We start from the raw sequence: 24,055 nt of genomic DNA on the forward strand, positions 1-24,055 counted from the left end.
AATTAGTAGTTTACCCAGTATTTTATTTCATGCTTTTAGTTTCCAAACTTGAACGTAGGAGTAGGATTTATTTCCTTGCTTTGGTTTCCTTTTATAGTGGTTTCCTAATTTAGGCTAGTTTCCATTTCAGTTAAGTTTCTAATTTCATGTTCCTATTTTTCTATATATTGGTTGTAATCGACTGAAGATAGGGAGAGCAATTTGATTATTGAATGAATGTGTGAGTGTGATCTCCTTTTCCCCATCTCTACTCTGATTTCCCCTCCCTTCCCTAAGAGTTCTCCATCAGTTAAGGCCTTGTTTGATAACCATCCTGCTCCCGTTTGGCTGATTGTTGGTGGAATTGATTTTTCCTGATTCCATGATTTTTGGGTGTAGGATTGGCATATTTGGTAACAGTGTTCCGGAATCGATTTGGGAACAGAAAAAAATCAGAATCAACATTTGGTATGCATCTGACATAATCAATTCTGTTTTTACACCGAATAATTACGAAAATGCCATTGTAGAAATTTAAATGCCATTTTCCAATATTACACCTTCCTAGTATTTACCAAATTGCCATTAAACATTCTGGTTTTATTTGAAATTTCATTATCAATTTTTTATACTGTTTAATAATTATGAGATGCTATTGGACATCTTACTAACATTCAAAATTACTAAAATGTTGTTCCCATTTTGTAGCAATTCATCCCCAAATTCCGATGATGTATATATCAATGGAATGTTACATATACTAGTGAAATCTCCAAAATATTGCAGTACTGTGGGCCCTACAAAAAACCATTAATCTTCTTCCTCATCACTAGATGATTTAAGAACATTGGGATTCTTGTGTTGACTCATTCTGTTCGTCCCATGGCTGCACTGTTGGTATTTTATTTGACTGAACCAACTCGTGAAGAACAATTTTCTGATGCATGTGGAAATTTCACACAGCCTGTGGGCTTTCACACAACTCAACTATTCCATTCTTCAAGTTTGTCTCATACTTGTCCATCGGTTATATATTTATTGGAGGAAAACCCATATAAAAAATAAAAACCTACTCTACTGAGGAATAATCTCAAATTGGAAACACAAGATCCTACATATCTTGATTTGGAAATAAAGGACAAAATAAAAATAAAATGGATTACTTCCAAATAAAACTTCCTAAAATCCTCCTAGACCAAAGACTCAAATATGGATCTGGTTCACCTCCGTTTGGTTACCCAGATGGGTTTGGATTGGTCCACCGTTGTATACCTACATTCGTCCTATTCTGGAAATGTAACATGCATAATAGTTACTAAAATTTATAATAGTAAACTGTCTACCAATCATCTGATGCAGAATTGAGGCTGAACCGGGTTGACCCTTTGGGCAATCTCAGTCGAGACGAACCAGATCTGATTTGATTTTTGGGATCAATAGAATATTTTATGATTTACTTTATTCAGTAAATTTTGAGTTTTTTTATTTGGGAAGATATGTAATCTTTTATTTTGGGTAGTTGTTTGTCAATTAGGAAGTTACCGATTTGAGTTTTATTCTGTTTCTAATTTCTTTAGTTTGAACCTAGGAAGCAAATTAGAAGTTGATATTTTAATCTTAGATTTTATTAGGCAAGTTTTAATTTTAGTTTATTATATAAAGGGATGTAACCTATGGGTATGGCAGTGTTGAATTGAATTGAATATTTGGTTGAAACCTTGGTGGTTTTAATTGATCGTGTGACTTTCTTTCTCCCCCTTTGTGTGATTCTTCTCTTCTCTCCTGCAACTTGAGTTATCTCAGAGATTTCTTCCCTATTGCTACGGGCCCTTCCATCAAGTGGTATCAAAGCGAAGGATCACCATTCCTTCCCCTCCATCTCTCTTCTTCTCTTCCCATTCTCTGTTTTTGGTTTCTACCGAGACTGAGAACAACAAAAAAAAAAAAAGGTCAGAGAACGAAGAAGAAGAGAAGAGGCAGTGAGAGGCAAGATCGAACCCAAAAGAAAAGAAAAGAAAACAGATGTACCTGGTTCCCAGCCTCCCGCCACACATCGACTTCTTCGTTGCAAAGTGTCCGCTACTGATCGCCATCTCCATCGCAGTCTCAATCCTTGCAAAAGTCGAAGATCCTCATTGCATCCCTTGGTATGAGAGTGTAGAGCCTTCTCTGCTGGTTTCGTCTCCAAGAAGGAGAGAAACACTCTTGTTGGTACAAACACCACTCCCAATTCCTCCTTTGTCTCTTCCTCCATTATTATTTTTATTTCCCGTACTGCCCCAACTTTTTCCTTATTTCCTTTTTGTCCCATACCTATTTCTAACTAATTTTCAAGTTGACCCTCCCACTATGTACATTACTTATTGGGTTTCAAGTTGCACTTATGTATTTACAGAATTGCCACTCACTAAAGAACTTCAGTTATTTACAATTCTGCCATCCTTGAATTTTTTTTTTTTTTTTTTTTTTTTGACCACCCTCCATATTTTCAGTTCTGCCACCCACTTGATTATTGGAGTTGGTGTCTTATTTTTGTAAGGCCCATAGCAATTCCGACACAAGATTGGTCATGGATCACTTTGTGTTCAAATTTCGAGTGCAGTCGCTAAAGATTGCTACTTTGTTGATTGATGAGCGACTAAATGACAATTTCGTCTCCAGATCTGTGGTGGATATGTTGTCAAAGATCAATCAGATTATTTTTGAGTCAGAGAATGATGTATTCATTGAATTCTCTATTTCTCATTATTATGATGGTGCTTTTTGTGAAGTGTTCGACTTGCTTCAACGCCTCATTAAATTGGGTTGATGTTGGTTAGAACAACGAAACATCCTTAATCGTGACAATAATGTGTGCACCTTCTAGGCTTACCACATGCGTCAAAAATTTAATCTTCATAGAGGTTAAGTCAAAGAAAGTGACACCCCAAGTCCAACCACAAGGCGAACCAGATGCATCAACACAAGTGGAAGATCGTCTTATTGTGGAACATGTGATGACAATGGAAAGTGAGAAAATCGTGGATCAAGTAATGAAGGACATTAATGTAGTATCAGTTGTTCACTATCATGGGTTCGTTCTTCCCCATGATTTTTCGGACTTGAATGCACCTCCACAACTTCACATCTTGGATTTTGTTCACGATGCAGGCAACGAGCAATTCACCCCTGCTTGTGAGGTTTTATTGTTATCATTTCTTAAAACTCCATGACTTTTTCTGAACATCGGGAGAGTTGATACAGAATTGAGGCTGAACCGGGTTGAACCTTTGGCCAATCTCAGCCGAGACGAACCGGATCTTATTTGATTTTTGGGATCAATAGAATATATTACGGTTTACTTTATTTAGGAAATTTTGAGTTATTTTATCTGGGAAGATTTGTAATCTTTTATTTTGGGTAGCTGTTAGTCATTTAAGAAGTTACCAATTTGAGTTTTATTCTGTTTCTAATATCTTTAGTTAGAACTTAGGAAGCAAATTAGAATTTGCTATTTCAGTCTTAGATTTTATTAGGCAAGTTTTAATTTCAGTTTATTATATAAAAGCATGTAACCGATGGGTATGGTAGTGTTGAATTGAATTGAATATTTGGTTGAAACCTTGGTGGTTTTAATTGGTCGTGTGACCTTCTTTCTCCCCCTTTGTGTGATTCTTCTCTTCTCCCCTGCAACTCTAAGTTATCTCAGAGATTTCTTCTCTATTTCTACGGGCCCTTCCATCACCATCCACTCAAATAATACTGAAAAAACAAAATAAAAATTACAGATAACATTATAGAACTAACATCCAAGTTACCAACAACTAATTTGACTACTTAAACATCTTCCAGCAATACTACAATGAAACCATCCACTACACTCGAGAGAAAAACGCTATCACCCCTAGCTGCTCCAAAAGCCACATTTTCTTTTTCGTTGGAAAACAAAGGAAAGCCTCTCTCCATTGTTGATTCTCCGTCATCTTCCTTACTGCTTTCATATACAGTTTCTTCCCAATCTTTGGCATAGCATTAAGTACTGTAATACTCTCTCAAGCTGTGTCCGTACTCCCAGAACAAGGAGATGAAAATGAGGTCTGCCTCTCCAATCTGGCTCAAGATTCAGCACTCATGTTCCCTATGGCCACTGTGATATCTGTAGTCCTACTCTTCCTTATGGCATTTGGGGTCCTGTCAAACCAGTGGGTAACTGAAGGGGCATCCCCATCTCTGTCAGGATTCCTGGCATCAGATTTACCCATACCCGTATCAGATTCACCCTATCTAAGTTGTGATCCTGAGCATTTCCAAATCCTCCAGCCTCACTTGCATAAGAATTACCATATATCATCTCCAACTCTGGCCAATGGGGTAGTCCATTTCTGTTAAATTTTGACCACCTTGGGTTGCCTGAGAACAATTTTAAGGCAGTGACATCAGATGATAATGGTTTCTATATTTCAAAGATTTTACTAGAAAACACAAGACAACATTATCCTAAACAGTGAAGAATTTACCTTAATATGCCTTCCCCAGACACCATCATCCTCTATAGTGCAAGTCACAGTCATTGAAGTCCAGCCAGAGCCTGATGTTTCCAACAGTTTTTTGAAATTGCTATAATCCATTTTGAGTTTCTTCATCTTATTTTGGAGCTGTAATAATTTAAATGAATGCCCTGCTTTCGCATCAAGCTGGATTTTGATGTTGTTCCACCTTTCCTTGTTGAAATTACTGGTGGTCTTGTTACCTTTCTTCACCTCCTCAACCATGCATTGTACAAAAGTATCAACTTTAACTTTTGTCCATTTTGCAGAGTCAACATCATTGTTTGAAGTAGTTGGCCATGATTTCTAAACTCTAATAGACACATGATACACAAAAGAATTATAGACAGTTACATCACTCAATTAAAAGCATTAATAGAATCCATCTATCAAGAATGCATCTCATACAAAAATTAAACTCTAATAAAGTATTACATCAGCTTAAAGAGAAAATATGCAATTAAGAATTTGATGGTATTACATCGAGTAAAAGCTTATCTTTCTTCTCATTATTGATTAAGTCTATCAGTTAAATCTTTTCCTTATTATTTTTATTCATTATCTATATTTCAGGTTTATTTCATCAAGCATGATAATCAGTCTTCCCATATTTATTAAAATTTAATGTCTAAGACTTAAGTGCAGGATGGATTGTTGTGTTCAGTCAATCTTGTGATATCAAAATTAACTGATCATACCACATTTTGAAATTGTTGAATCTTGTCAAGGTAAAGGGTTTCTATTCGCTTTTAATTCATCATACCAGAGTTGTAAGTATCTCATAGTTACTCGCATCATAAACAGGCCACAGAATATTCATAGTTATTTATTTTACTTTCTACACATTCACTCTATGCTGTGAGTTGATTACCAATTCCATATATCTCTTACAATACCATTCTCCATAGGTCTACTGATTCACGATTGAACCTACATAGGTAGGTTCTCACAAAGTGTGCTTGTCAGGTTATTGGTCTATTCCCATCCCATCCAACTTTTTGGGTATAAAAATTGACTTGCAACTCACCACATGGAGCTTCCTTCTTTTCTCTGTTAGTATATCCCTTACCTTCTAGAATGTCTCTTTGATAGTTGGCCATGGTTTAACTCCACTATGACTTTTTTTTTTGGGGGGGGGGGTGGGTTGGGCACTCTCCAGTGGAGCAACCCAAATTCCATTTTTTATATTGGTACACTAGAAAATAGAAACACCTCATATGTCTAAGTTGTTGACCACATAGGAAGCCCCTCAGAATCCGGAAACACCTCATTATTGTATTAGTGTACTGGAAAATAAAAACAGAGACATAAAAAAAAAAATCCTCTTGACTAATGTATTCTGTGGATAACATTCTGATAAACGGTCTACATTATCAAGATGACACTGGAACAGAAAAATCTCAGTTTCGGAAAAGAGAACAGAAAGAGAGGTGTAAGGTCTGTTTTGAGTTTTGACCATGTCTGGCCAAGTAGCTAGTAATCTTAGTATCCATCTGGAGAAACCTGATTCGATTAATGTTCTAAACATTGTCCATTCATTTCGGTTCAAGCCTCACCACTCGCCAGGGGTCTTCACTCTTCAAGGACTAATGCAGAATTAAGCATCTTCAACAGCATAAATGGACCTTCCACCCTTAGGTGCCTAATAAATTCATCAATAATTAATGCAAAGGAATATATGCTTAGAATAACAAAGGGGTGCACAGAAATACATGGGAAATACATGCTTAATGCTCTTGTCAGTAACCATACTGTTATTAAAAATTTCTCTCTACCCTAATAGTTAGTTTAACATGATCCAGATGTTCTAGAGTTCTTATCTTATTAAGTGCAGGACATTGTTTCCCACCATATTTCAGAAAATCAAAACACTGATGTCAAAACAATCCTAAAAGCTTTGAGAAATCCAGTGAAGTGCAGGACAATTTTTTACTTTCACATTTGAAAGAGAACTAGAAAGAAAATCTTCTAATTCTCTTCTCCCCTTTTTTCTCTCATCTCTATTGTCCATCTCTCTCCTTTTTTTTTTTTTTTTTGGTAAAGGGTAATGGAAGTTTGATCTGTGGATTATTTCTTTTCTGATTTATATGAATTTTGATGTTATTGTTGCTATTTCGCTACAGGAAATCAGGATAGATGCTGTTCCTCCTCATAATCCTACCCCTGGTCATCCTGGGGGATTGAATATAGCAGGCAATTTAATGCCTAACTTGTACAATCATGAAGCTAGTGCCAGAATTCCAGCTTTTTCCAACAGTGCAACTATGAGATCTCCAAGGATGCTTAGCTCCTCAGATATTGGAAATCTTTCACCTGTCGAAGCATACTGTCAACAACATGAAGTTACTGCAACGGTCTGTGAATAATTAACTATTTTGGTTGGATCAACTGTGTAGAGAAAATTTATATGCAAATTATATATCACTTTGCTTTTAATGACTGCCTCTACCTGACAGCTTGGAATATTTTTCTCCATAATTTGTAGTTAGTTCCCATATTTCCTGCATAAAAAAATGGGATATACATGCACTGTAAATTTACAATTGAAAGAAAATTTTTGGGATGTAAAAAAGTGGCAATGCTGCTCTTCTATGGTTGTATATGGAACTCCTTTCTATAATCTGATGGGGCATAATAGAAAGCAATTTCATATCGTAGAAGGCATTTGTTATAGCCTACTAGAAGCTCACTCCTAGGGAAGTTGGGAGATAGTTTGGAGCCTATCTGCTAATTGGGATCTTCCTTAGATATCACCGTTTAAATATTTGAATTGCATTTTAGTTGTATATTCATTTTGTAGAAGCAAATAAAAGGCTGCTAGTAGGGCCAGTAACTGAAACAGCTGCTACTGACGCACACTTCCAAATGAACATGGAAGTAGTCCCTGTTTAACTCAGTATTTTTTTTCTTCTGCTTATGAATTCTTTCAAGGTCTATATTTTATATTCTGTTTAGATATGATTCCATGGCTTCTGTATTCCTCTTGTTTATTGATCCATGTTATCTGTTTCAACTATGGTTTTAGTAACAATTCCATGTGGTTGAGTAGCTTGTTTAGTGAAAATTTTCTTCTGTTTCTTAGTCCTATGTTTAATGTTCTCTTGTTTCATATTTGTAGAAGACTAACATTTATTGACTGGCCTAATAATATTGGTGAAGGGAAAGATGTGTTTCTCATTGGCTCAGTAGGATTTTATTCTTTGGTATGGTTTGTGACTTTGATTTATGGAACAGGGTGACAATGTTCCTGCTCCCTTCATGACCTTTGAAGCAACTGGTTTCCCTCCAGAGATACTCAAAGAGGTACCTTCTACTACTTGTAATCAAATGTTCTTATTTATTAGGTTGGTCAACCAATCTATATGGTTGAAACTTATGTTTCTTTTTGGGTACTGAAGTTTTGTTTACTCAACACTTATAGACTTTTAAACTCATCTATTTTCCGTTGTGGCAGGTGCGATATCTGCTCCAGAAGAGGAGCATATGTCGTACGCTGCACTGCTTTCTGCACCCTGATACGCAGCAACTGCTCTGTCCTTTTGGGGCTGCAAAATAAATAGTTGGAGCCTTTTCTGGAAAGGTTGGGAGGTTTTAGGCCCTGCTTCAAAATGACACATGATGAAGCTGGCGTTTTCCTGCTTCTTCACTCTGCCACTTGGTTTGGAATGATGCCCCTTTGCTGCCTCAAGTTGCTTCAGTAAGCAACTGCATACACATGGGGTTGTCTTTGGCCTTTTTGTTCATAATGCATTAGAGTGGGAGTAAATTCTGATATATCTGTTATGTGAATGATGATGTTATTCAGTAAATATGCTTTATTGATGGGGGATTGTTTTCCTTTTCGCTTCTTCTTGTTTCAGATACATTTTGCTGGCTTCTCTTCTCCAACTCCAATACAGGCACAGACATGGCCAATTGCACTACAGAGTAGAGACATAGTGGCCATTGCAAAAACGGGTTCTGGGAAAACCTTGGGCTATCTCATTCCTGCCTTTGTTCATCTGAGGCAATGCCGAAATAACCCTCAGAAGGGTCCAAAGGTTTTGGTTCTGGTTCCTACACGTGAGCTTGCAACACAAATACAAGATGAGGTTATCAAGTTTGGTCGTTCTTCTAGGGTCTCTTGCACTGTGAGTAGTGTCTTCGTTGTTTCACATAATAATCGTTTCTCTTTCTTTGTTCTAGTCATTTTTTGCTAATTATATGTTCCTTTTATGGACCACTTCCTCTTTCAGTGTTTATATGGTGGAGCTCCAAAAGGTCCTCAGCTTAGAGAATTAGATAGAGGGGCAGATATTGTTGTTGCCACCCCTGGTCGGCTCAATGATATCCTCGAAATGAAGAAGATTGACTTTCATGAAATATCTCTCCTTGTTCTTGATGAGGCAGATCGAATGCTTGATATGGGCTTTGAACCTCAAATCCGCCAAATTGTGAATGAGATACCCCCATGTAGGCAGACTCTCATGTACACTGCGACCTGGCCAAAGGAGGTCAGGAAAATAGCAGGAGATCTACTTGTCAATCCTGTTCAGGTGAACATTGGCAGTGTTGATGAACTTGCAGCAAACAAGGCCATCACACAGGTATGTTATAAATAGTCGACTGGTCAAAGTTCTAATCATGAAAAGTTATAAGGTAGCACTCGTGTAGTGGATCCTGAGATGACCTACGTATAGCTAGGTGGCACACATGAACCTGTCATTTGATTTCGTTTTTCCTGTCAAGAAGATATACAGGGTAAAATTATGGCCTGATTGGATGTTCTCTCCAGATTTGCTTTGTGAAAATTACGCAATGGTTTTAAGAGTGCAGTTCAAGCCTACTAATTTGTGTAGGACATCTATTTATAACAGGATTTATGTACCTGACCAATTTAATTGTGACGAGGTTTACTCAAGTATTTGCTTATAGCTACCCCCCCCCCATCCAAAAGGGGAAAAAAAAAAAGGAAAAACAGAAGGGAAAAGATTACTGTTTTTCTGTGCCGTTTGGAAAATTTTTTTCTTTATAATGATTTCTTGTCAGCACCTCAAATTTTTTTCCCCCAACTTGCAGTATGTGGAAGTAGTCCCACAAATGGAGAAACAGAGGCGCTTAGAAGAGATTCTTAAAGCCCAAGAACGTGGGTCGAAGGTCATAATCTTCTGCTCAACAAAGAGGTTGTGTGACCAGCTTGCACGGAGCATTGGCCGCGTTTTTGGTGCTGCTGCAATTCATGGAGACAAATCACAGGGTGAGAGGGACTGGGTTCTCAATCAGTTCCGGAGTGGGAAGTCTCCAATACTGGTTGCCACAGATGTGGCTGCTCGAGGGCTTGACATTAAGAACATCAGGTTATTTCTTTGGCTATTGCTTTCATGATCCCTGTTTAGTTTTCTTTTAGTCAAATGTTCGTTCAGAAGTCTATAAAAGTGGTTTATATGATGCTTTTTTGGAATTTGGATTATCATACTATCTAATGCATTTGTGGTGATTTTTCGTTCAAGGGTTGTGGTTAACTATGATTTTCCAACGGGAATAGGAGATTATGTCCATCGAATTGGAAGAACTGGGAGGGCTGGTGCAACAGGGGTATCATACACCTTCTTTTCTGATCAGGATTGGAAGTATGCAGCTGATCTGATAAAGGTTTTGGAGGGGGCCAACCAGCGAGTTCCACCTGAAGTGCGAGAGATGGCTGTACGTGGTGGGCCCATCGTTGGCAAGGGGCGGAGTGGGATGAGTCGTTGGGATTCTGGTGGGCGTTCAGATTCTGGTGGTCGTGGTGGCTTTGTTGCCCGTGGTGGGCGGAATGACTTTTTTGGTGGAAGGGGAAATCAGGGACGGGGATTTGGTGGGCCTCGTAGAGGGAGGCATGAACGGGGACCATGTGATCGTTATGGAAGTATGAATGGGAGGGGGCGATATGATAATAGAGGAGCAGATAGGAATCGGGGTGGTAGTAATAGCAGGACTTACAGTCGCAGCCCTGATTTGGCTCGCACCTGGGATTATGACAGAAGCCGAAGCCGGAGCCGGAGCCGGAGCTGGAGCTGGAGCAGGAGCAGGAGTTGGTCCCGTAGTCGCAGCCACAGCAGTAGCAGCAGCCACGAAAGATATGAGAGATCACGTGGACAGAGGGATGTTGGTCCTATGGAACCAATATATGTTGCTCCTGAAGAATCAAGAATGTCCTCTGGAGCAACACCAGGTGGCCCATTCTTGGGAGTTGAGCCTGCAATTCAGCAGCCTGTAGTTGATAATACCGGACCTGCTCATCCTGTGATGGTGGCAGAGCCAGATTATCACCCTGCAGCTGAACCTTAGGGTCTTGCATGGAAGAAGTTTTAGCAGTTGGTTCTTTTTGGTTCTGCTGGTGGGTGAAGTTGGTCCTTGAACGGAGAACATCTTGTATGTGAAGGAGTTGTCATAGATCATTTTGACTCTATCCTTATATCTAAGGAACTGCTGCAGCAACCATCAATGTTGCTCCCAGAAGTGTCTGGTGCATTTTAGTTTGCATTCTTTGAGAGGAAGGGATTAGTCTCTGTATTTGGTGTCATTTGAAGCAGGAAAGATTTGGGATATTGAAGAGCCATTATTGAAGGATGGCGATGGGGAAGGTGGAAGAGGGGCTTTTTTGGCCTTTTTTTGGTCTTGGAAATCTAAAATTTAGCATTCCCTTTGAGTTTAATGACATAGATGGAAGATTTTTTTTTTTTAGTGAACATAGGTTGAAGGCTTTAATGTACCTATATTTAACCAAGTCAAGTGGAATGGATCTCAAATTTCACAAAAGCTTACTGTATTGCGGATGATGATTTAGTATCCTTAAGAAATGAGGTGATAGTGTATGTTTGGATCTAGGGAAGTAATACAAATATTTGTCAATGAACAACAAATTAATAGAAAAATGGGAGCGTGAAAAGTGTCTGCAGCCATTGCGTCGGTGCAACGAGCATCAAGCAGCTGGAAGCCCCTTTGGGTGCGTTTCCAGATGCTCTCAGCCGTCGAATGTTCACTGCACTCCATTGCTAGCTGTAGACAATTTTGAACCCATTTGAACGATATCATTGTGAAATTTAGATGGCAATTACCATGCTACATGGCAAAATAAAAGTCATTTACAAGTTGACTTTTAAAAATACCTTAAAGGGTAGCTCAGTTGATAAAGGATTAACATCTGATAATTAAGAGATCCAGTTCAACTCTCTTTGGGACCATTATGGTACCATATTTCTTAGGGAAAAGTTTTATTCCACCCGTGGAGGAAGTTCACCCATCATCCTAGGGCCTTAATCACTTCACCCCTATGGTGCATGATGAAAATTCCCGTCGGGTCCCATCCTAGCAAGAGTGAAATTCCTTCACCGTGTGTGAAGGGACTCTCAGTCCTTGACAAAGATGGAAAAATGAGAGATGCCATGCTGTACTATCATATACTATAGCATTATAGTATGAAAGCAAACCACTCTCTTTATTCTTTGCACTTTACATGGCTTTTCTTCATTTTCCACCTTTAACACATGGGTTGAAATCGTTTGTAATTTCAATCTCGTACAATTCCGTGAAATACCACCTTCAGGGGGTGACACGTGTATTGATACCAATGCAATGGTCTAGATCTGGTACAACTAATAAAACCTTAAATCAGTGAAGAGTCATTTAAATCAGATCTGGACCATTGTATTGTTATCAATACACGTGTCACCCCCTGAAGGTGGTATTTTACGAAATTGTACGAGATCGGAATTATAGACGATTTTTTTCCTTAACTCGTCCTTCCAACTTGCTTGTTCTCCCTCTTTTTAAGTTTTAGTTTGAGCAATTTACATTCCCCTCCCATGTATTTTGTTTTTATTCCAACCCCTCTCCTGAGTTTTTGAATATTCCACAAACCTCCCATGTCAGTTAACACTGTTAGTAGATTATTTGTGGATGTTAAAATACAATTCTACCCTTCCACCTTTAACAACTTAATTGTTTTCCCATTTTGCCTTTATCCCTGCCCTCATAACCCTCAATATGAAGCCCTTACATTTCACTAAACCCTTTCTCCCTTAACTGATCGAGTGATTCAGATGGACCTCTGGATTTTTGCGGAAAATTATGGATTCATGATTGAGATAACGACCTAAGGTGTGTTGGAGATGTCAGATAGATGAACTAGGCTGGGCATGCAGCAAATGAATCAGAAGGACCAAGTGTTAAGAGGCCATTGGACCGCAACCAACCATTGAGGAATGATAGCAGTGGTTCAGATCGGAGTTAGCGGACACCGATCTCTATTCCTGCGATCCTTACCGTCTTCGTCTTGTACATGTTGATGTACAAATTTTCAGATTTCAAAATCCATTTTTGCAAACTGCATCTATCATAGAAGCCCACGACAAGCAGGTTTTTTTTTTCCAAGTCTGTAGTGTTTACATAGGCTGGGGTTTGCATGACATCTCTGCATTCTGAACGCCTGATGTATGCCCATTTATACAGACTTCTGTTCACTAATCTTTGTAGAATGATTCGACCAAGCAATGACCTTTCTTGGTTAGGATGAACAACCTGTAAAGATCATCGTGCGTAGATAGCAGCTGTTCACTGGGTTCACCGCAGACAGATCTCCGCTCGTCCCTCGTCGACCTCTTCGCTCGTCGCTTGCTGCCTACGCTGCTCGCCGCAGGTCTGCCGTCTATTGCAAGTTCCAGTTTGTCGCTCGTCGAGTTGCCGCAGACCTCCCCTGTTAAATGTGTTTTGAGAAGAGCAATGCAGTTCGCTGCGAACTACCGCAACCTCCAATCATCGTCCCCATTCTCACTCGACGCACTGGTTGACACTCGTCGCCGTCGATCGCTCATTGCAGTTTGCCGCTCGTCGAACTGTTGCCTCCGTCTACTGCAAGTGAGAGATGAAAGTGAAAGATGAGTTCTTTCACCCATCTTCTAATGGGTATAATAGTCCGTTTACATTCCACATGGGTGATTTGTATTAAAAAAAAATTGAAATCTTTACGAGATAATATGATGGAGTCACATTTTTTTGTCAAATTTGTCAAAAAGCAGAGGAGGTCTATGGAATATTTGAAAACCCAGGAGTGGGGTTGAAATAAAAGTAAAATACAAGGGAGGGGTATGTAAATTGCTCTTTTTTTTTTTTTTCTTTTTGGGGTGAGAGAGGGGGGAGGGTAAACCATTTTCAAGCATTGACTATGCCAAAAATAGCATATCATAGGGCAATAGTTTTTTATTTTCTTTATTTAGTTTTTCTTTTTTTTTGGGGGGCGGATAAGTGGGGCTGGGGCCGTGCTTCAGATCGTTGGATCTACGTTGCCACCCTTGTTGTATCACAGAGGAGCCTGATCCAGGTATGAGAGCCATTAATACTCTCCTTAATTCATATCTAACAAAACAAAATAAAGGAGAGGAAAAAATCTTTTTCTTTATTTAAGTTTTAGGACAAAGTTTTCCTTCAACATGTGGTCAAGTTTACCTTTTTATCCTACGGTTTACATACTCCTATAGGTTTTAATATCTTCCCAAAAAACCCTTATGATACCCGCTCAATCCAAAAATTTATGCATGGTTTTATATGGAGTAGAAACAAATTTTGGTCTAGATGTTTATATTGTCATGTGACAAATTGGATGAGGATAAAATTATCAATCGATGAGGCTCAATTGGGCCTAATTGGTTCCTAACAACTTATAGGTTTCACATTGTTTCCGCCTTTTTAGGTAATCAGGCCTCATAGGTCATGGCATGCACACTTTTCTATTCAGTTGATTGATTATTGGTTCATAATTGGGTCAAAATGTAATTAGGCTTTAAATGGGTTGATTGACTAATCGGGTTATGGACGGTCCTTAAATAGACTATAATTAGTCTAAATATACTTAAATGGACTGATCAATCTTTAAGCAACGGTCATAGTATTTAGTCAATCCCGGTTAGATAGCTATTTGGCCACTACCTTGCACCGGGAACACCCAATTATAAATCGGTCAATGCTTCAACCTAGATATTTCAGTAATCAATTAAAGTAGTTTTGAGCTTCAACTGGTTAGTTCAAGTCAAGACCTATCGTTTGCAAGACAACTTTTGACATCCCTAGATAGCAATAAGATTTTGTGGATAGATAAGATTCAATTTTTCCTTCTCACATATCAAGTTTCAACCAAATGAAGTATCAAAGGGACAAAATAAAGCATTGAAAATTATATGAGAACCAATAATGGTTGAACACCAATAGGTGTGCATGGATATACACAAGGATGCATGCTAATACGGGAGAGGATAGGCTCTGGAATTTTATATATTTTTAGTTCAAACCTTTTCTCTCTATCAAAATATCCACATCAACTTTTCATGTGACACAAATTGGTGTGCGATACCATGTACTCTTCATATACCCATTAGATCAAGGGGATTTGGGATTTTAAAAATTGTTATTTTTTTTATATAAAAAAAAATAAATTAAATTTAAGTACCTAATGTTTAGAGAAACTATGTCCGGGTATCTCATGTTTTATAAATAATATGTTTGGGTTACCTTCTTCCTGACAAATCGGTGAATCTGAATAAGAAGAAAAATTTCTCAAGAAGAGGCACGAAGCATTGATGCTCAATGGCTCTTCCCTTGGGTTTTTGGTTTGAGAAATGAAGACGAAAATAGTGATAGGAAAATGTTGTTTTGGGCCTTTAGGGAATGTATTATAAAATTTTAATTATTAATTATATAAATAATTTAAAAATAAATTATATATATTACATGTATAAATTTATATACTAGAAGAGTCAGGCATGAGTCAGAACCAAATATCACAATTATATTATACATGTTCAATACAAGTTTGTCCATAATGCAAATATATATATATATATATATATATTTTTTTGTTTCTTTGAGAAGAATAAAAAATGTTATTTTTTTGGGTAAGTAAACAAAATGTTTTTTTAATCATAAAGTACATTGTACCTATAAAAGTGCTTCTAATATGAGATTTCAAGTTTTGTAAAATAAAACATATGATTCATCTAAGAAATTAGGATGAAAAAAGCGAACTAAAAAATAAAATTTTCATTCAAAAAAGTGAAATGAAATGGTGGGAATAAAATTTAATTTGTGAAAATAATCAAAATCTTTAAAAAATGGCATTTTATATTTAAAATTCCATTTCCAAGTTGAATCTAATGCAAAAAACTTGTAGGTTAGACATGAAAGTGGGAGAAAAAAAAATTGAAAGGCAAGAAAGAGACCAATGAAGGAAACTTTGTTAGGGTTTACCGGTTTAGTATATTTAAAATTTTAGATTAAATATTTTTATTGTCACACATAATTCTAATGGTAAAAGAATGCTTGACTTGTTCAATGACTTCTCGCATGATTCACAATGTCCTTCAAGAATGGCTCACAAAATAATTCTCGACCAATATAACTTCATATATAGGATTTGTGTATCTATACTTATAAATAAATAAATAAATCAACATTTTCTTTGTACATTGAATCCAAAGATGATAGTGAAAAAACATCAAGGAGATTCTTTTTATAAAAATGTAAATTTAAATAGGCAAGAGATGTTTAAAATTTTATCTATAAATAATTAATTTTTTGGACTGAGTTTTCCTCCACTGGTGGTGAATGAGAAATTCTTTCACTATGTGTATCCATCGTTTTGTTTCTATTAGAACTAAAAGGGTAATTTACAGTGCCACCATCCTGAAGAATGCCAGTATTATAGGAACACTCAATTTCTTTTATTAAATTAGACTCAAACCTCTTATCGTCAATTACTATTAAGGAATATACCTTATACGCTGATGTCAGCTATTAGATTTTATTTTAAATATCAAAATACTCTTATTAAATATGAAGTTCCTAAAATGCCCATGCAAGTTCCACCCTAAATCATCTACACCTACTGCCATGTCTCCACCGCCGGCTTTCCTCTGCTTCCGAAGCACAGAAAAACCACTGATGACGGTGGCTGACCGGCGGTGGCTGGATTTGACCGACGGAGAACGAGTTAATCGCGGTGGGTTCGAGTTCCCTGAATGAATTTAAGATGATACCTTTTGCTTCCGTAAACCTTCGGCCGTGATAGACTTACCAGCCGTAGCCATCGTCTTTTGTTTTTGCTCCACATTGGCAACGGGTTAGGGAAACTCGGAATACTCAACTCTGTGACTAAGTATCGGTTTTGATCTGGTTGTTGAGTTCAGGGAGGTGGAGCATGACACCAAGCAGACCAGCAGTGGAGGTGAAGAAGATGTAGGAAGGGACGCTAAGTTCGTTAGCGACATCGATCAAGGTAGAGCAGAAAAGATCGACGACTAACCCTGCGATTGGAGCCCGAGTTGGAGTTGATTCAGAGTCCAAATCGGAGGAAAGGGGACTGGTGATTGTGTGTTTGACAAGTGGTTTGTGGGTTTCTACGAGAACGGACACGAGACTCTCTCGGGTTCGAAGATTGGATGACGAAGGAGGTGGCTCGAGCTCAGGGAGGTGGACGAATCGGATTTGTGGAAGGGAATCGGTGTAAGAAGTGAAATCTGATGAAACAAAGAGTGTTTTGATGAGGAAGTCGCTGATGGAGAAACGATCGTCTCCATCGAAGAGTTGTTTGGCAAACTCCATCCTTGAGACAAGATGAATCCCATAGCTGGGATGAACACCAACTCTGCTTTCTTCTTCATCCTTAATTTGTTTTTCCTGCTGTAAGGTCGCTTCCTATCGGGTTTTATTCGACTAATTTATAGCGAATAGTCGGAAAGGGGAGACCTGGAAAGCTTGTCGGATGTGATTGGGCTCTCTCCGGCCGGCGCTGGGAGGATCAAAATCAAATTCTGTATTACACGATGGGCGCACCTAAATTAGGATGATTTAAAACATGAATTGAGAGCTTCATAGCTTGTATTCCTTCTTTTTTTTTCTTTTGGTTTGGTTGTCTATGTGTACAGAGATGCTGGACTGGATGGAAATCTTCCATTGATGATGGCCATGGTTGGTTTATAATGGCGACTCTACACAGTAAAATTGGAATTTCTTTCTCTCTCTCTCTCCCTCTCTCTCTCTCTCTCTCTTAGCTTGCCCTGTGCGTTAAACTGTTATTTTCTTTGTTAAGAAAAAAGAAAACAACGAACAGCAGTAAATAGCAATTTCTTTGCTTCTCTCTCTACACAGAGGCATAACACAAAAATTCTCCCAAAACAGAGGCGGAAGACAAGTACTTCCTCAAAACTAGGGTTTCAATATATGAAATCAATAAGCGAATAGGTCAGTTCAACCGATTCAAATCAGATGGAATTGAATGAAAACTGTCGGCGAGAATTGATGTGAATTGTCTGGATCGGTCATTGCCGATTCAGAATTTTCAAACCCTGCTCAAAGCAGAGAGGCACAAGACAACAGAAAAGAAATGACAGTTACCAATCTCTCGGAGATGGAAGTGTTTTCAGCGGAGTCTCTCTTTACTCGGCGGGATCCACTCAACAAATTGTATTTACCCTTTTTCTACGGTTTCGACCTCGGTAGCAGGTATTGTTACACCGGGGGACCATGGTTGGCCGAATTGCAGAAGAGAGAAGAGAGAGAGAAGAGAGAGAGACAGAGAGAGAGAGGATTTGTTAAAACAAAAGTTTTAATGGATAGGATATAATAGTCATTTTAATTTTTTTATTTAACAATACAGGATCTGAATCTAATTTAGTGAAAGGGAGAGGATATTCTTATAATATTGGTATTCTTCAAGGAGTGATACTGTCAATTATCCAAAAAATAATGCTTGAACATATGGTATCGTGTGATGGCGACTATAATCGGCGGATCCTCTGACCCTACCCGAAAGGCCGAAACCCGTTCTTCAGCGGTTTAAAGTTGAAAAGACGAAGTGGCATCTGTAGGGGCAATTCTGGTATACATAATTGGTAAAGTACAAAACTTCTTGAGACTACCAGGCTCTTCTAAATAGGAGTCTCTCTCCCTTAGGTCCTTCCTCCAGCCACCGAATCCCCTCATTAGCAAGGCTTCTTCGTCTTTCTTCCATAGGGTTAGGGTTCGTTTCGCTGTGGCGTTTCTGCTTCAACAATGGAGAACCGAGACGTCACTGATACTCTTCAGAGATAATCCATTTTTATGTCCTGAAAAGCCTCTTTCTTGTTGACGCATGGCTTCACTTAGGGTTTCTTCGTGGTATTGTTCTCCTCCTCCTCTTTACTATTATTATAATTTTTTTTTCCTCTTAAACTATTCCAGATATTTCCAGTCAATACTAACCCTTGCTTATCCCGAATTCTCTTGATTCCTGTTCCTGTTTTCTCTTATTTTTGAAATTTTAGGGTTGCTTGAGATTCGAATTACCATGTCGGAGAATAAGAACAAGTGTTTGATGGTATAAGTTTATTTTCTAGTGATTGATGTCAGTTCGTTAATTGGGCTTTCTTTTGGTGCTTGATTGATTTTTAGTGTTTTAACCTTCTGAATCGTATTTGATTTTCGAGTCAATTTATGGAACTTGTCCTGGTGTTTTAGAGCTTGCGGATTTTCTTTCGATGGTTGTTTGATTGCTTATTTCTTTTTCCGATCTAGTAAGACCTTTTCATGTTGGATTGGATTATCGCTTGGAATCGATTTGAGGATTGCCGTTTGGATTTTCTTTTTTGGAGTTCTGTAATATCCTTATAGGTTGAATTGATTTTGAAACACTAATTGTGTTCTTACCTGGTAGTGAAGCACTAATTCAGAATTAAAGTATGTTCCATCTGTTTGGGGAGGTTCAATGGTTTGTGATTTTGGCCTCCTTTAAGTCTTGGATGTTTGTGTTTCTAAGTTTTAGTGTAAGAAATTTGGTTCATGTTTTGTTTCTGCTGGTTAATGAATGAACGTTTCTCAAGAGAAGTATTTTTTCATCTTCTTGATGGGAGGTGTCACTTTGAATAAACCTTTCTTTTATATATTTATTTCGTCTACTGTTCTATGATGTATTGATCCACCTCCCCCCCCCCCCCCAAGATATACGTGTGGGAAATCAGGGCTAGTTAATCCATGTTTGACTCTAAGTTTTATAAAGTTCTTTGTTGGAGTTTCTATGATCATGACGATCTTGGCATCATTACTTTTTTTGGGCATCCCATTTTTAGAAGATCCATTTCCCCGTATTTTTCAGTTTCATCCATTCAACCAATCATCCTCTGAAATTATGATTCTTTTTTTATGGATTTGTCCTTTTTTGGGGGTGGGGTGATAATTTCCATTCTTAATTTGCTCTTATATACTCCTTGTATTTTAATCAGGACCTTGGGGATATACTTTTTCCCTTTGTGTGAGAATACTGTTGCTTAGTTTCTAAATTGAAGTTAAGGGAAGAATTTCATAATTTGTGTTGTTATTTCAAAATGATCTATCTAATTATTTGAAGTGATTTATATTAGTACATTGGCAATCTAGATTTATTGTGCTTTTCTCCTACAGGGGTGGCAGTCACAGTATGGAATATATTGGTTCTGAACATGGAAGTAAGGAGAATTATCTGGTAATTTCAAAATTGTGAAGAAATTGCCCTTAAGATGGCCCTTGGCAAAGATATCTCTGTCTGAGTGGACATAATAAGCTCTATTTGACCATTTATGTTGGATTTTGGGTTTTCTGTGTTGGTTCTTTAGATTAAAGGTGCCAAGTCAATCTCACTCTTAACACCTCAGCCTTGTGAAGAAATTGAAATTATGGAAAACGAAGGAGCCCCTGAGTTCATGGTTGACCAGGGCTTATACTATACTACTGCCAACAATTATTATGGGTATTACTGTACAGGTATAAATAGAATTTGTCTGTTTGTTCTGTAAGCATGTTAATTTATGGTCGGGCAATCTTGATTCCTGTTGTGTACATGTATTTAGGATTTGAATCCCCTGGCGAATGGGATGACCGCCATAGGTTTTTTGGTTTAGATGGTCCGGATCCCAATTACGCTGTAAGTTAAATCTTTTGATTTCTCTCATTCATAGCAGCTAATGTTCCCTGATTATGCTACATGACTGATCATATCTTGTTGTTTCTTTGTCTATTCTTATTTGGCAGGGTTTGCAAACAGAAAGTTTGCCTTATGTATATTATACACCTAGCTATGGATATGCACAGTCTCCATACAATCCATACAATCCTTACATACCTGGTGCTATTGTTGGAATGGATAGCCCCTTTGTAGGAATGCAACAGTATGTTACTGGTCCCAGTTCACAGCCTAATGTTTCCTCACCTGCTTATTTTCCTCTTGTTGTTCAATCTAGACCAGAAATCCTCCCAAGTAGTTTACAAGATCCATCCTTGTTTAGTACTGGTGTGTCTAAGCTCAATAAAGCTGATGCCCCAGGCTCAAAGCATAACCTTCCATCAGCATCTGCAGAAATATTCCCATCCCCTCCAAGGCCTGCCTTGGGGAATTTGAAACCTGAGCTTGCTGATACTTCTTTCAATCCATCCCGTTCTTCATTTAAAATATCAGAAGAATCTAAAGCAAATGTGGCACCGAATAATCAGCTTGGTAGTTCACATTTAGCTTCGCATCATGGTACTCAGGTATGCATTTTTTATATTTTATAGTTTTCTATCAGAAATAGGGAGACTATTAATAGCTGCCAGTTTAACCGTCTAATCTTTTGCATGAGTTTCTGTAATTGTTTTTTATTTGTAACATGTACCAGAAAGTGAGTTTTGTTTCATATTTAATGTGCTTTCAGGGTAGAAATACTCCTGGTTCAATTCAAGCTGCTGATCACTTCTCAGCTGAAAGGGTTTCATCTCTTCGCAATTCGTTGAAAGTTGCACTCCCTGTTAGCAATGGTTACTCTGACTTTGGACTGAATGCCCGTGGATGGCCTACAGTGGATAAACTTAGGCCAAGACTGCAGTATGGTGGAGTTCTAAGTAATGGAAATGGAAGCCCAGATGTGTTGGGTGAGCAGAACCGGGGCCCTAGAACAAGCAGATCAAGAAGTCAATGGGCATCATCCTTCTCTGTTAATGCCTACACAACAAAGGCTGGTGATATTGATGCAGCAGGAAACATCATTATCCATCCTGAGCAGTACAACAAAGATGATTTTCCTGTTAAATATGTGGATGCCAAATTTTTTGTAATAAAATCCTACAGTGAGGATGATGTGCATAAGAGCATTAAGTATAACGTTTGGTCAAGTACTCCCAATGGAAACAAGAGGCTGGATAGCACATACGAGGACGCACAGAGAATAGCTGCAGGAAAACCAAGAGGCTGTCCTGTCTTTCTGTTCTTCTCTGTGAGTTCCTTTTTTTTTTTTCTAAGCATTGGAAATTTTGAGATCTGATTCTATTTTGTTGTCTTCTGTTGTTAGATCTGGATTGTTCATATAAGCTTGAAGGGCACAAAACTAGGAATTAGATGAGCCATTTCTGTACAACTAACAGAGTGTTGTTTTGATCAAGACTCCCTCTGTATCAGGCTTAGCTGATCGCAGGTTTCTTTCCTGCAGGTCAATGCAAGTGGGCAATTCTGTGGGGTTGCAGAGATGATAGGTCCTGTTGACTTCCACAAGGACATGGATTTCTGGCAGCAAGATAAATGGAGTGGTAGCTTCCCTGTTAAATGGCACATAATAAAGGATGTGCCAAACTCTAATTTCCGGCACATTATATTAGAGAACAATGAGAACAAGCCAGTGACTAATAGCAGAGACACACAAGAGGTAACCTTGCATTCTCTCGGTTTTTTTTTTGGTTAATTTTGACGTACATAGCTGGGATAATAGCCTAATAGATTGCCATAATGTGAAAAAGACCAAGAATGACCAAAGCACTAAAACTGAGAACACAATTCTACTGATCAGTAGCTAAACAAAAGATGTTCAAAAATTTATGAGTTTGTAGAAATTGTTGATAAATCGATAGGAGCATTATAATTTGTGCCAAATGTTTCCTGGGTTCTAATATTATGTCGATCTTCTAATGGTCAAGATTGCATGCGACCAGCCACAAGAAGTAGCTATAGGGCTGAGCTGATTGTTTGACCGTCAAATTGTGGTTACTTTGTAGGCGGATTCCGTCACTAATTGAATTCTGAAGGTTTTTGATGTGCTTTCGTAAAATTTTTTTCCCTTTTGAGGATTCTTTAGATGTTTGGTTTTCTTGTTCTCCTGTTTTGTATGTGTTATTTGGTTTTGGTACTATTGGGTTACTTGCACCCTACCCCCTAAAAAATCCTGTTTAGAAATTCTTTTCAAATATGTGGTCATTAGAATACGATTACCAATATCTACCTTTTATCTGCTCCTCAGATAAGATATAAACAAGGATCAGAGATGCTAACCATATTCAAGAATTACACCTCAAAGACATCTATGCTCGATGACTTCATGTTCTATGAGGAGAGGCAGAAGATCATGTACGAGGAGAAAGCCAGACTCCTAATTAAAACCTATGAGGGTTCCTTTTTGGTGCCAACATCTGTTCCTCCAGAGAAACCAAATGTTTTGGTAGATGTATCTTTGAAGGCAGAAGAGAAGCCTACTGAACATAATGACCTGGACAGCGCAGGGAGGACAACGGTATCGACTAGTGAGCAAGAACCTTTGAAATCTGTTTCCACAGACTCTTCAATTAGTACGAAGGATGATTATGATCACAAGGTGGGACAAGATGTAAATGATGTCACAACTGTTCTGAAGATTGGTTCTCTCACTATTAGCCCTAAACAAGCTGAAGTTAAAACTTCCAATGAGAAAACTGCGACAGTAATAGAACCTGAACCTAATCATGTTGTCACAGTGGGTTCAATGCCTGTCAATGTATTGGGATCGTTGCCTGGGATTTTGATGGTAGGGACAATTCCAGTCAATCCAAAAGCACCAAAGATTGATAAAGAATGTGTTCTTGCTTCAGATGGTAACCCAGTCTAAAGTCACTATCTGCAGTCTAATAGGTTTAATCTGTAACGTACTATAATATTTGGTTATAGTTGTAGGCTGGAAGAAGTCACTTACAGTTTTCTTTCCCTGGTTCTTGTCATATGTTTCGGCTGTCGATGAATCTGCCGAAGAGCTGCCTGTCTTCATTTCTTAAAGTTGTTTTGGTGTGTACTTGTTGGGATGCAAGGTCTAGGTTTTTGGGAACCTGTGTTGGTTCCAAATTTATATGGCTCGCACTGATTGTAACTTTGATTGATCGTTCATTTCGTTAATACATTGAAAATATACAGAGAAATTTCATGATCATTTGCTATTTTCCAGGGTCTTGATTTCTTCTTGTTTGTGTATTTGGTTGTGCTATTAGTTCTCCATTCAGGTACTCTTTATCACAATAGTTAGTTTTTTTTTTTCCCAGTGGAAAGACAATACTATTAGACAGCATAGTTTGTTACCTCACTTGTACGTAACACGGTTTCTCCTACCAATGCACATTGATAATACTATATCTAATATGTAGTTCATAGCTTGGCAACTTGTTACTTCTTTGCGGTGGAATGATATAGACCTTGATGGTGTAACAAAATGTGGAAGGGTCACACTTCTTTGGTAGGTTGTGGAATAAGATAAGATAATTTCATA

General features: G+C 38.1%; 2 protein-coding genes and 1 long non-coding RNA gene across 6 annotated transcripts in view; all 3 read left to right on the forward strand.

Moving 5' to 3' along the window:
- Positions 1-11,353, forward strand: part of LOC122068772 (ATP-dependent RNA helicase-like protein DB10) — a 17,526-nt gene extending 6,173 nt beyond the window's left edge. For both annotated transcript variants that reach the window (XM_042632660.1, XM_042632661.1), the window contains 6 exons: positions 6,629-6,859; positions 7,740-7,808; positions 8,366-8,635; positions 8,741-9,091; positions 9,564-9,841; positions 9,995-11,353. In XM_042632660.1, coding sequence (XP_042488594.1) covers positions 6,629-6,859; positions 7,740-7,808; positions 8,366-8,635; positions 8,741-9,091; positions 9,564-9,841; positions 9,995-10,814 — 2,019 coding nt within the window. In that variant the 3' untranslated portion in view covers positions 10,815-11,353. The remainder of the gene's footprint in view (positions 1-6,628; positions 6,860-7,739; positions 7,809-8,365; positions 8,636-8,740; positions 9,092-9,563; positions 9,842-9,994) is intronic.
- A 5,067-nt stretch (positions 11,354-16,420) lies between these two features.
- Positions 16,421-17,530, forward strand: LOC122068761. Its single transcript, XR_006137234.1, has 2 exons — positions 16,421-16,515; positions 16,703-17,530. It is a non-coding gene; the product is annotated as an uncharacterized LOC122068761 (long non-coding RNA).
- A 907-nt stretch (positions 17,531-18,437) lies between these two features.
- Positions 18,438-23,729, forward strand: LOC122068757 (YTH domain-containing protein ECT4). 3 transcript variants are annotated; one of them, XM_042632642.1, is made up of 9 exons: positions 18,438-18,671; positions 18,818-18,870; positions 19,950-20,010; positions 20,141-20,288; positions 20,375-20,448; positions 20,556-21,053; positions 21,215-21,772; positions 21,986-22,198; positions 22,787-23,729. In XM_042632642.1, exons 3-9 carry the CDS (start codon positions 19,966-19,968, stop codon positions 23,405-23,407), a joined length of 2,157 nt encoding a protein of 718 aa, XP_042488576.1. In that variant the 5' UTR covers positions 18,438-18,671; positions 18,818-18,870; positions 19,950-19,965; the 3' UTR covers positions 23,408-23,729. The 3 variants fall into 3 exon arrangements, with proteins under 3 accessions (XP_042488576.1, XP_042488575.1, XP_042488577.1); XM_042632641.1 differs by lacking the exon at positions 18,818-18,870; XM_042632643.1 differs by lacking the exon at positions 18,818-18,870 and having other exon boundaries at positions 19,950-19,993.
- Positions 23,730-24,055: the final 326 nt, after the last annotated feature.

The sequence above is a fragment of the Macadamia integrifolia genome, unplaced genomic scaffold (genome assembly GCF_013358625.1).
Source record: "Macadamia integrifolia cultivar HAES 741 unplaced genomic scaffold, SCU_Mint_v3 scaffold457, whole genome shotgun sequence".
In the NCBI taxonomy this organism is placed as follows: domain Eukaryota; kingdom Viridiplantae; phylum Streptophyta; class Magnoliopsida; order Proteales; family Proteaceae; genus Macadamia; species Macadamia integrifolia.